Source organism: Rhynchophorus ferrugineus, unplaced genomic scaffold (assembly GCF_030347505.1).
Source record: "Rhynchophorus ferrugineus isolate W39M unplaced genomic scaffold, kcgeb_rfMv2 rfM4, whole genome shotgun sequence".
In the NCBI taxonomy this organism is placed as follows: domain Eukaryota; kingdom Metazoa; phylum Arthropoda; class Insecta; order Coleoptera; family Curculionidae; genus Rhynchophorus; species Rhynchophorus ferrugineus.
In genome coordinates, this window is record NW_027472583.1 from 2,938,684 (window position 1) to 2,952,581 (window position 13,898).

A 13,898-nucleotide genomic window follows, 5' to 3' on the forward strand; every position below is an offset into this window, starting at 1 on the left:
ACTATCAACGACACCCTAATTATTTAAGGACAAACGACGAAAATACAATGCATTATTATATAAAGGTATAAGTAAATAAATTATTGTTTTATAAAAATAATGATGTATTGGCTTGAGATTCCTTTCATCTTAAAAGTACGATAATCCATTCATTTTAATGGTAAATGTACAATATGTTAATCCAAAGATCGAAGTAGTCAATTTATTAAAGGATTTGTGGATCAATAATAGTAGCGATATATATATATATATATATATATATATATATATATATATATATATATATATATATATATATATATATATATATCTTATATATAAAAATGAATCGCAAAATGTGTTAGTAAGCGCATAACTCAACAACGCCTGGACCAATTTGGCCAAATCTTTTTTTAAAATGTTCGTTGAAGTTCAAGGATGGTTTTTACGGCGAGAAAAATTAGAATTATTGCTGGAAAAACCCTAAAAATAGCCCTTTTCTTTTTCCCATACAAATGATTTGTAACTAAAACGTAGTCAATTTGAGCTTGCTATGGTATAAAGTTCATATTAAATTACAAGCACTCACTGTTGTCTAAGCGATGTAGGTGTGTTCCTAACGTCAAAGATCATATCTATCAAAACAATGTGCGTGTGTGCGTTGGAGCACAGAATACATAGTTGGAGGAGTTTAATGTCGCGTTCCGAAACTCGCGTTTCTTTTGTATTAGTTTCGGCACGGGAGATAAAATGCATCAGTTTCCACGTCATTACATCAGTCAAACAAAAATCGCGTTACCAACAGTGTTTTATTATTTTTAACATCCAAATTTTAAATAAATAAAACAATTCGTACGGCTTAAAAGGATTTGAGTTCAAGTCATATCAAATTAAAAAAAAAAAGTTGTCTGTTACAGATGACTTTTGACAGATGACAGATGAATTTTCAACTGATACATGAAACAAATTCGTATATCGTGTTTTGTGCAGAGTGTTTAGTTAGTTAGTGTTTGTTTAGTTCGTGATTAGTGAAAAAATAATTTATATTTGATATGCCTCCTATAAGACGAAGCAATTTAGGTAGAAGAACCAGAAATGCTATAAACCAAGCTAATTACCGATCTAATCGTACTGCACAAGAACGTGACGACGGAAATGAACGTGAAAGAATTCGGATATCACAAACGCGTGAAGCGCGAGCGCGACATTCAACTAATAATCGCGCAAGTTTGAATCGAGCTGCTTTCAGTTACGATGTGTCAATTGACTACAGTAACTACCAATGTGTTGTTATTGGTTCTATGAACTTGGTTTGCTCACACTGTAAGGCATTAAAATACAAAAACGAAGCCAATGGATTGTGTTGCGCAAATGGTAAAGTGAAATTGATACCATTGGATCCACCACCAGAACCATTGTACTCATTGGTTTCAGGAATAGGAACAGATTCTATACACTTTTTGACACATATCCAACAATATAACAATTGCTTTCAAATGACTTCATTTGGGGCAACAAATGCAGTTCGGGAAAATTTTATGCCAACTTTCAAGGTATGTATTATAGCAGTTACTCATAATTATTTTAGCGAACAAAATTTTCTGTCACCAAAGTTAAGATGTGTTACTAATCTTCAATTTCTTAATCATTACGAAATATATCACTTAGTCATCATATTATATGGTGATTCAGTTTCAGTGACACTTTTATTATATTTTATATTTGATAGATATTAGTTAAAACTAAATATATACTTTTTAAGATCAAATATGATTTAAGTTTGATCACTGACAATCCATTAATTTATACCACACCATAATATTTTTTTTATTTACAGATACAAGGGCAAATATATCACAGAGCAGGTTCACTGTTACCAGTGTCAGATAGCGACAACAAATTCCTGCAAATTTATTTTATGGGCAATTCACCACAAGAAATTGATCTGCGTTGTGCACATAACAATTTAGTAAAGAGGTCTATTGTAGAACAATTACAAACTTTATTTCATCAACACAATCAATTGATTATATTGTTTAAAACTGCCCTGGATCTGATGCCATCCGATAATCACAAAATTGTAATCAGAGCTGATAAAACACCTGCAGGTCAACATACAAGACGTTTTAATGCACCAACTATTGATGAAGTTGCTATCGTTGTAGTTGGAGAAAATTTGGAATCCCGTGATATTGTTTTACATCGTCGGAATGATCAATTACAACGTATAAAGGAAACACACCGCTCATATGATGCACTGCAATATCCCATTATATTTTGGCAAGGTGAAGATGGCTACGATTTATCAATAAAAATGATAAATCCCATTACAGGTAACTAAAATATTAGTTTAGCTATGGCGATAATATCTCAGTCACTATATTATGTATTTGAATGTTATTAAAACAAAATCTGTTTACAGGTTCTGAAACCAACAAAAAAGTCAGTTCAATGAACTATTATTCATACCGCCTAATGATTCGGGAAAATGAAGATAATCACATATTGAAATGTCGGCGATTATATCACAAATATGTTGTTGACATGTATGTTAAAATTGAAACGGAGAGATTAACATTCATCAGGTTGAATCAAACCAAACTCCGATCTGAAGAGTATATTCACCTTCGAGATGCGATTAATACTGATGGAAATGCACAGAATGTCGGTCGGATGACTATTCTTCCAGCAACATACATCGGAAGCCCTCGGCATATGCACGAATATGCTCAAGATGCCATGTCGTATGTTCGTCATTATGGTACAGCAGATTTGTTCATCACATTTACATGCAATCTGCAATGGATAGAAATTAAGCAGGAGTTATTCCCTGGGCAATCACCCATTGATCGTCATGATATTACAGCCAGAGTCTTTAGACAAAAGTTGAAATCTTTAATGAATTTCATCGTAAAACATAATGTGTTTGGTGAGACACGCTGCTGGATGTATTCTGTGGAGTGGCAGAAACGAGGATTGCCACATGCACACATTTTGATTTGGTTGGTTGAAAAGATAAGGCCAAATGAAGTTGATGCAGTGATATCAGCTGAAATCCCTAATGTACAAGTAGATCCTGGATTGCATGAGGTAGTTATCAAAAACATGATACATGGTCCCTGTGGAACTCTTAATCAAAATTCACCGTGTATGATGGATGGTAAATGTTCAAAACGATATCCACGGACATTAATATCGGAAACAATTACTGGTAATGACGGTTATCCATTGTATCGTCGCAGATCGACAGCAGACAATGGAAAATCAACAATTGTCAAATTAAATCAACAAGATATTGAAATAGATAATCGTTGGATTGTTCCATATTCACCCATTTTATCAAAGACATTCAAAGCACACATCAACGTTGAATCTTGCCATTCAGTGAAATCGATTAAATACATTTGCAAATATGTAACCAAAGGGAGTGATATGGCTGTGATTGGAATTGGTGCAGAGAATTCTAATGATGAAGTTACCCAATACCAAATGGGCCGCTATGTCAGTAGTAACGAAGCAGTTTGGCGAATATTTTCTTTTCCTATTCATGAGAGACACCCTTCTGTTGTTCACTTAGCTGTGCATTTAGAAAATGGACAAAGAGTGTATTTTACAGCACAGAACGCAGTACAAAGAGCTGCTCAGCCACCATCTACTACATTAACCAGTTTTTTTGAGACATGCCAAAACGATGATTTCGCACAAACATTGCTATATTCTGAAATGCCAAAATATTATACCTGGAATCAATCCTCAAGGAGATTTATACGACGGAAACAAGGAAAACCAGTTCCAGGATATACAGATGTATATTCCACCGATGCGATTGGCCGGATTTATTCAGTACATCCAAGCAATGATGAATGTTTTTATTTGCGACTGCTATTAGTCAATGTACGTGGCCCAACATCATTCCAACAGTTACGAACTGTTGATGGTGAATTGTGTGGATCCTACAGAGAAGCCTGTCAACGTTTGCAATTGCTTGAAAATGACGCTCATTGGGATCAAACTCTCAATGATGCTCATCAAATACGAACATTGTTTTCTATAATCATATCTACATGCTTCCCATCAAACCCAATTGATTTGTGGATGAAGTACAAAGATTATATGTGTGATGATATTTTGTATCAAATACGGAATATAATGGGAAATCCAAATATACAAATCAGTGAAGAAATTTACAATGAAGCATTGATTTCAATTGAGGACATCTGCTTGATAATGTCAAACAAACTATTAATTCAATTAGGCCTGACCGCGCCCAATCGTCCAATGCATGACGCTTTTAACCAAGAGTTGCATCGAGAAAGACTGTATGATCTCAACGCTTTGAAAGAATTAATTCAAACAAATCTTCCCCTGTTAAATGAACAACAGAAGTATGTATTTGAAACTCTTATGAAAGTAACAAGTGATGAAACTGGAGGGATTTACTTCTTAGATGCACCTGGTAGTACAGGAAAAACTTTTTTGATTTCATTAATATTAGCAGCAATTCGCTCACAAAATAAAATTGCACTTGCACTCGCTTTGTCGGGAATCGCAGCAACTTTGCTTGAAGGTGGTTGAACAGCCCATTCAGCACTAAAATTGCCATTAAATATGCAAAGCAATGAAACTCCAACCTGCAACGTTTCGAAGAACTCTGCAATGGCAAAGGTTTTGCAGCAATGTAAATTGATTGTTTGGGATGAATGCACGATGGCACATAAAAAATCTTTGGAGGCTTTAGACAGAACCTTAAAAGATCTACGTAGCAATAATAACCGATTTGGTGGTGCAATGATTTTATTAGCAGGAGATTTTCGTCAAACATTGCCAGTGATTCCACGATCAACGCCAGCTGATGAACTCAATGCATGTCTAAAGTCCTCCAATTTGTGAAAACATGTCAAAGTACTTCATTTAAGCAAGAATATGCGTGTCGAGTTGCAAAATGACCAATCTGGAAACATATTCTCTAAACAACTCATTGACATTGGTAATGGCAAATTTCCTATAGACATGTTGACTGGCTGCATTAACTTTCCTCAAAGTTTTTGTCAGTTAACTCGATCAAAAGATGAACTTATTCAGAAGGTGTTTCCAGATGTTTCTCAAAATTACAGAAACCATGATTGGTTGAGCGAACGAGCTATACTGGCTGCAAAAAACATAGATGTAAATGAATTAAATTTCAAAATTCAAGAACAAATTACAGGCGAATTGAGGATATATAAATCAGTTGATTCGGCTACTAATCAAGATGATGTAGTCAACTATCCACCGGAATTTTTAAACTCGCTGGATTTGCCAGGATTGCCACCTCACAATCTTCAATTAAAGGTTGGATCGGTGGTTATAATGTTGCGAAATATCAACCAACCGCGTCTTTGCAACGGTACACGGTTAGCGATAAAAAAATTACTAAACAATGTGATAGAAGCAACTATACTCAAAGGAAAGTATAAAGGAGAAGATGTTCTCATACCGCGCATCCCAATGATTCCGACTGATGTGCCATTTGAGTTTAAACGACTACAGTTTCCAGTGCGGCTTGCTTTTGCTATGACTATAAACAAGTCCCAGGGGCAATCATTAAGTGTTTGTGGTATTAATCTAGAAAACCCATGTTTCTCACATGGTCAATTGTATGTTGCCTGTTCCCGTGTTGGAAAACCATCAGATTTGTTTATCTATGCGCCAGGTAATCAAACAAAAAACATCGTATACCACAAAGCACTACAATGATAATAATAATAATAATTATGATTCACATGATTAACAATAAAGCGATTACTTACTTTTCAATCCTTATATATGTTTTATTTAATTATTTTTTATTCACAACGCAAACAAATCTTTTTGACAGGACGAAGTCTATCGGGTCAGCTAGTATATATATATATATATATATATATATATATATATATATATATATATATATATATATATATTAGTTAGAGTATATATATTAGTAGAGTTAGAGTTAGGCAGCACACTAAACGATATGAGTAAAATGTTTACGAAATTACCGACCTTGGATGATATTAAAACGTAAAAGATGTGTTGCAGAAGTTTGAGCTCATCAGGATCTATACAAAGATTTTTTCTTTTAGTAGATTTTTTTCATGCCCCCTCAATATGTTATTTGGGTGATGACTAAAAATCTAATGTTTTTGAGAGGAAATTCATCTTTAATTATATTAATCTGGATCTATTCTATTTTATTTATATAACCTTAATTGTACACCTAATTGTATTTTGTAATAGGTATTTTGAATTTTAAATTAAAACAGTTACATTTTAGAATTATTTAAAAGTATATTTTAAACTCATGTGAGATAGTATTTTGTAATTTTTATGTTAATTAAAGCCACATGCTTGACCATTTTGTCAAGCTCTAAGAAGTATAGAAAAATGCGAAGTACTTATAACGATATAGCTAATCAATCTAAATGTTAAATTCGAAACATCTAACATTTTTCTACATAAAATAAACGTTTTTCACTTACTATTATAGAATTATTCAATGTATATCGACGCAGATAATGATGGAACGCTCAAGTATGCACTTTCGATTTTCGATATTGTGTTTTTTATTCGAAAATCCGAAATCTATTGCCGAAGAAATACTTATCGAGATTAACATAAAATGTAAACATACAAAGATTATATCGAAGAAACAACACAACTGATAAAAATGCAAGACCCAACCAGAATGTATCAGATGATCTTTTAAACGATAGAAGATGTAACTCGATTAAGCCAATCCGGCCGCAATTATTTTATCATTAGAGGTAGCGTATTAGTTCTCTAACCGCGATTACGAATAATTCCATGTTATTAATAAACGGAAAACTGGGAATATGGGGCTTAGACTGGCGGACTTGGAGTCTTGTAATTTAGCTGGTGATCTACGGGGTATGTTTATTATTATAGCGCAGCGGCAAAAATTCCTAACGCAACAGAAAAAAAAAACACTTGCACAAATAATTAAAAAAATAATTCGCAATGAAACATAAATTACATAATCTCTGTTGTATTATAGATTTACGAAATTTATGTTCCAACATTTTAATTCTTTATTCTTTTTTGTACACAAATATCGATGTGTAAATGACTTTCTCATAGTTGGGCAAAATAGCTTAACGTTATAAACTACTTCATAATGTAAGTGTTGAGGTTCCAAGAAAATAATTTTGATTTCGAGGTACGTGATTAAAAATCGAACTGCAAATTATAATGGATGATGGATTAGCACAGTAATATGATAAAAAAAATTAAATAAAAAATAATCAAGCAACCCACCTAAGTTACAGAATATTTGGGATAAAATTGAAGGAATACAAGCAATATGTAGGGGATGAAGAACTATATGTCTGCAATGAATTATTAATAAATGTTATGACTAACAAAACCTAATCGATAGTTATTCCAACATTTACCTTTTTCCATCAACTTTTGTTGTCTTGACACCTTAAATATCAACATTATCATCATCATCTTGCCACGAGCGACCTAATGACACTTTGAAATATTTTTCTCATTTAAATATATAAATTGATATAATTTTTTCTTGATTTTGTTTTATGTTTTTAAAAATTGTATTATTTCAAAAGCAATCTCTGGAAGTTCCATTAAATTTCTTCATGGGTTATCTTTACACCACTTAGACATCAAGTCCTATATTACCCCGCAGTGTATGAAGGTATGTTCTCCCTCAAAGAGCTGTATACGTTTCGGCTTTTTATGAATACTTTCCAGACTAACAATTTTTTGATCTATGACACAGCTAACAACAAGCTGATCTTGATTCGTCACCTGTTTGGCATAAACACGGGTTCTTTTTGGTGAATTTAAGGTTATATTGTGACTTTTGCAGACTCTTTCGGTTACATGATCGAGCTTCTCTAACAGCGTTCTATCTCTTTTTAAATAGAATGAAAAGTAAAGGATAATATTGTCTGACTGTAAGACGAATTTACAACTTTAGACAGATACATATTTACACACGTGTCACTACTGTTTTGAATTGACTATAGACATGGTGTGAAATGTCGCTATGTTTTAAAAATTTCGCAACACTCTGCCCCAGTGATTGGTACATTTAACAAAAGGAATGATGTACTGTTACCATCACCTCGACCAATCAATAGGAGCTGCAAGACGGTCCCTTACCGTCAGTCCCGCGAGCCTCCCTCCCATTTGTCGGGAGCGTAATCCACTTCAGAGCCTTCCGCTCTCGCTCAGACAATGTAAGCGTCCGGGAACAGTCTGAACGCCAGGGGTGGATTTTTCAGATAGGGAATTGATCGCGGACGACCATTTTGCGATGTTACTGGTTCAAATTTATGCGCAAGGCTGTGATTTCTTATTAATGCTAACCTCCCGTGCTCGCTCGCTTATTTGTGTCTCTACGTGTGTGTGAGTGTCGGCTGGTTGGTTAGCTAGACGGGTTGGGGTCGGGGGAGGAAGTTGCCTTTAATCAATTTTTCTTCATCGGGTTGAAGGGCGTTGTCTGAACGGCGGGGGGAGGCGGTGGGGGATCTGGGAGGGGATGAAAAGAAAAGTCGATCGCTTAGTCTGATGGAATATAAATGGGAAATTAGGACGGTTTATTTTCGTAAGAAAGGGTACGATGATAATATCGACCGGGGGTCCGATAAAGGATGCCCGAGAAATGTGCGAAATGTTTGTAATTTAGATTAATGATTTTCCAGACAGAATTTAGGGAAAGAAAATTTAAATTTATCAAGATTTTTTATTAGTCTGTTTAACTATACGATGTTAAAATATGTATAAGATTAAACAGTTTGTTCATCTATATTCTTCTCTCTATATTCTATAGTCTGCGATAAATGGAATTAAAACTCCATGTATATTATAAACACAATAAAATATCACTGAAGCAATGCGTTAGATTCTTGAACTCCTACATATCAGCCGGGATGTTAAGAGTTAATCAAGAAGCTTACTTAACAATGCAAGACCCCAAAAGACGTGTACTACAACGCAATGATACTCTATGATATAATAATATTATTCATAATTATTTGTATATGAATAGTTTGATTTTCATTCTCCATTACATCGATTTATTCGACATATTCGATGATGATATCCATTGCCTGGGTTCACATAGTTATATTATTATTAGCATGTTGCAGTTTTCTAGATGCTTCTTCCGTAACCAAATAACCAAATGTGTGATCTTCATATGTAACAGGATCCTGTTCCTTACTTACTCTATACATGTGACATACCACAAATAGAAAATATTATTATGATTACATTTGAGTGTGTGTTATTTGGTGTAATTAGTTAGTTATTTTTATTAGTTTTCTTATTACTATAGTTTATTTATAATAGATTAAAGTTATCTTAAAGGGCCATTATTAACCAAAAATTTAAAAAAAAAATCATTTGTTTAAATTTTTTGCACAAAGTTTAAACCTTTAAGAATATCCTCAAGGGTTAAACGACTTATATTAAATTTAGTGGACATTTTCTTTGTATCTCCCTGTGTATCCGGGAGCATGTACTCGAATTATCTAGTGGCTTTTTGCTATACTAATCGAAAATTAAAAAAAAATTGATTTTCTTTTCAAATCCTCTATATTTTTTCAGTTTTTTTTAAATATATAAAAATTAAATAAAAAGAAATAAAAATCTCTAGAATGCGAACATTTTAACATTTAGACCTTAACACCTTCTGTATTTTCACTACTTTTTTGTTAATTAGTTTAATTTGAATTATTTCGTTAAATGTATTTGCAATTTAAAAATGATAAATAAGTTATTAAATAAAATGTAATGTAAAATATACGTAATACAACATTAATATGTTTTTATTGCTGTTGTTGAATGTAATTAAAATGTAATCAAATGAAACCCTATCTAAGGTTTTTCCTTGCAGATATACTTTCTAAATCTACTTAAATCTAGTTCTATAGTTATCACTCATAAGAATAACTGCTTTTGTAGTTGCAGAAACAAAGAACGAGTAAAGTAAAATCCTTGACTTTATCTCACCTCTTCTTCCAATTTCCAACCATTCATATTATAGAAATTTATAATTTTTGGATTTTATACTTGTATTTTAATTTATGTTTTTGCTTATTTTTAAATTTTAATTAACATTATCTAGTAATAGCTTTCTATTTTGTTCATTTTAGCTTTTTATAATTATATAGTATCGTATTATTTATATTAATATATGTTAATTCGTTTAATTTGAATTATTTCGTTAAATGTATTTGCAATTTAAAAATAATAAATAAGTTATTAAATAAAATGTAACGCAAAATATACGTAATACAACATTAATATGTTGTTGTTGCTGTTGTTCAATGTAATTAAAATGTAATCAAATGAAACCCTATCTCAGGTTTTTCCTTGCAGATATACTTTCTAAATCTCCTTTTAAAAACAAGATTAACACTATCACTATTTTAATTTTGATACAAAATAATCAAAGGGGGCCACTTTGCTCAATAGAGTTTAAGAAATTTCAGGTTTGCCAGAAATTGTCTAATCGTTTATGAGTAAAATTAGCAGTTTATTGTTAAAGACAACAAAAACTTATAAAGCAGTAGCTTCATACCAGGTCATCTTATTCTGTTTTCTTGGCATGTTAACTGTATCATCTTCAGCGCAATATTTTCACTCCTTTTATTTCTTTTCGTCAAAATTATGAAATACGATCGGGTCCATGTTGCGTTAAGAAGACGTAATTTTATATGGGGTCTCGTGTTTACGTCGCTGCCTGTCCCGTTTTAGTTTCGTATTGTTTATATTTTTTCTTTTGCGAATATTATCCGTTTCAATTATATGTATTTATATAAATATTTAAGTAACGCAATTGATTGAGAAAAGTCGGTTTTCAAGCGATCTTCTACACAATTTATTTATCAACCAACCTTCTCGACCATAGTGAGTTTGCAAAATATTATACTTGTGCATATTATAGCACAAATAAAAGTGAAAAAGTTTTAATGGATTAGAGGAAAAATACCTAACAATTAAAGTATTTTTTATTATAACAGAACGATGATATTGGAGTTCAAAAACAATTTGTAATAGTATGTTATAAGAAGTGTTAAGGTGAGAGCATATAGATAAATATCTAAGAGATATAGGAATGATTTAAAATGAATGCACAATTATATGTACAATCTATGGAAAATAGATCAAATCTTGGACTAAGTGAAGGAATATCTAATATTTTCATTGTAAAATCTATCTATAGTATTACTCGAAATACTATATAAATAAAAATAATATCTATAGGAAAAAAAATTAAATTTTTTCAGAAAAACTTTGTTTATAGATATTTTTCAATGCGTTTATTTAAATTATGTTTGTTATTCTGAAATGCTTAAATAGTGTTTTCTATTTTTTGTATATTTTAAAGTCTCCTTTTACCAACGAAGCTTTATCTGGACTGAACCTACAGTTTAACGTGGACTCCGAACCACGGTCCTCGACATTAAGCTTAACGACTGGCGAGTGACCAACTTAGAAATCATTCTAGAAGACATCCGGTCTTACTCAGCCTGCTTACTGGCGTGACTGGGATCATTTTCCTTGTATGAATTTACACTCTTGCTTAAGAACAACCACAAATGTTAAACAATCACAAACATAAATTTACGACCATGCCCCTGCAATATTCGAACCCGCGACTATCGCAACAGTATAAGGGCCGTCCTGTCGTCTATATCACTGCGCCAACGAAGCCGGCATACTGTACTCTTGTTTACTTATGTAAGTAAAGATGTTGATATTCCTGAGGATGCTGTTGCTTGAACATTTTATTAGAAGAAAGAACTTTTTTTTAAGATAATCTTTAATAAATAGTTTTGCAAATATGACTCTGAATGAATATCCGCAATGAATATATATTTATAATATAATATATTATAAATAAGTATATCCGTACATTTTAGTTTTGTTTGATGTGTCCTTTTTATTAATGAATTTGTGTTCGTTCTAACATAACCCATATTGTTTATCTTCTTGCTCTTCCAAATATCTGTTTCAAATCAATAAGGGTTAGATATATCTGTTTTTTTTATTTGAAATTGTCCCATTTTTCGTCTTAGACTCGCTATGTCTTGTATACCACTTTCCTTTTAGAAATTGTTCTGCGATTCTGTTAGTTCGAATAAACCATGCATACACTCGAACACTTCGTACTAACAATTTTGTAAAAGAGAACATCTTTTAACATATTAATAATAGTTTCTTTAATTTGAAACGAGTGCATTAACATTTACTTACTTACTGATGCCTTATAACATTAAAAATTATGAAACAAGTTTCAATTCCTTTGAATGGAACTGTATAGCTCACATTACTCTTACAAATTATTAAAAATATCTACAGATATTAAGCCGGCAGAATATACGACAGTTTGCACAGAAATGAAATATTATAAAGAACTAGTAACCAACCGTTCTACCCATAATTATATTCCCATAATGTCTAACAGCTTGATGAATTATAATGGCTAGGGTCGTAAAAAATAACAACGTCGAGAAATCACAAAGTTTAACCGATTTTCGGCTGACGAGTAAGACATTTTTTATGAGAAATTGACTTTATATACTTAATAATATTCTCCATCACGCAATTCCATTTTGATATTATCGATACGAAATATAAAGCCACGTAAAATGGCATAATAAATTTAATAAAACAATTTCTGTTTTTAGTATTTTTGTTAACGTTTTTCTATCCTTCGTATTCTCTCTTTCCCCCTTCTCTCTCTCTCTCTTTATACCGCCCTGTGTGTGTTTCTGTTTTGGGTGCTTATAAATCTTGACCTAGACGATTAATTGATAAAGGTTTTTTTAAAGAGTTGTGAAGATTGCGTTTGAAGTGATCGTGACCTTTTGTTTCGTTAAAAGTTACCATTTTAATAATAAAAAATAACTAGGAAGGTCAGATTAAGGTGTGACTTGATGCGTTATTATGTTTCTATTATAAAAAAAATATTTTTAACGTTTTTTTTCTTCGTTTAGATGATTATAACAGCACTATCTAAAGTATTATATGTTTAAAATGATTTGATTTCTGTGTGTTTTGATTTTTTTGATATATTTTAAAGTCCCATTCTAATTGAACCAAATCATATATTTTAGATGTAAGAATGGGATATGAGGAACCTATGACAGAGGACGATAATGAATTATGGTTGATTAAGCAAGATTTTTTTAAGATATAAACAGGACCTATAAAATAGGTTATGATCGAACATTATCATTACTCATATTCCTTTTTATAACTGGCGATGTTCCTTCTTTGGGCGGTCATTTCAGAATAGTAAGATAAGTAAGATATAGACATAGGATAGTCTATTCAAAATAACAGTGAACTAACGTCATCAAGAGGTTTAATATATTGCCTGCCGCAAATTGTAAATCGCATTAGAAAGAGACATATTTTTATCTCATTATATTCTAGTTAAAAAGAGATGCACTGCTATATGATATGTTCGAACATGTAACCGAATCAGCCTACAATAGTTCTTCTTCTTCTACAAAAATTCTTCAAAATATTAGTTGTAATAACTGCAGATTTTAAACCAGCAAACGTTGTTTTACCACTTTGCTTGTCTTGATAAATTTCAAACCGCTGCTTATTAATGTGGTTGAAAATGCTGAAGGCATTATATAATTTGATTCATTTGAGCCCTCAGTTACTTAACAGGTACGAGATAACGGAGGAAAACATTTTCGGCGTGTAGCTGGACTATAGAGTATGGGCACAGTCACTAAAATAATGCACAAAATGAAAAATAATATAATTTTCGATTCACCGAAATGGAATAGTCCAACACGAAGCGGTTGACGAATCAATATCAGCTTGATGTTACCTCTATCAGAGATCAAATATATCAAAATTATAAATACAGTGACTAATATTTT

At 32.1% G+C, this 13,898-nt stretch overlaps 2 protein-coding genes across 2 annotated transcripts in view; one reads left to right on the plus strand and one right to left on the minus strand.

The window, feature by feature from the left end:
• Positions 1–13,898, minus strand: part of ss (aryl hydrocarbon receptor spineless) — a 176,331-nt gene that overhangs the window by 55,044 nt on the left and 107,389 nt on the right. The gene's annotated exons all lie outside the window — the stretch shown is intronic.
• On the plus strand, positions 1,839–8,279 carry LOC143195676 (uncharacterized). The gene is made up of 3 exons (XM_076403071.1): positions 1,839–2,312; positions 2,402–3,480; positions 8,124–8,279. The coding sequence occupies exons 1-3, from the start codon at positions 1,898–1,900 to the stop codon at positions 8,277–8,279; spliced, it is 1,650 nt and encodes a 549-aa protein (XP_076259186.1). The 5' UTR covers positions 1,839–1,897.

Coding starts and splice junctions, on each gene's coding strand:
- LOC143195676 (XM_076403071.1), top strand. CDS start 1,898: ATGGGCAATTCACCACAAGAAATTGATCTGCGTTGTGCACATAACAAT. Junction 2,313..2,401: donor AATGATAAATCCCATTACAG/GTAACTAAAATA, acceptor ATCTGTTTACAG/GTTCTGAAACCAACAAAAAA. Junction 3,481..8,123: donor AATACCAAATGGGCCGCTAT/GTCAGTAGTAAC, acceptor ACCAATCAATAG/GAGCTGCAAGACGGTCCCTT.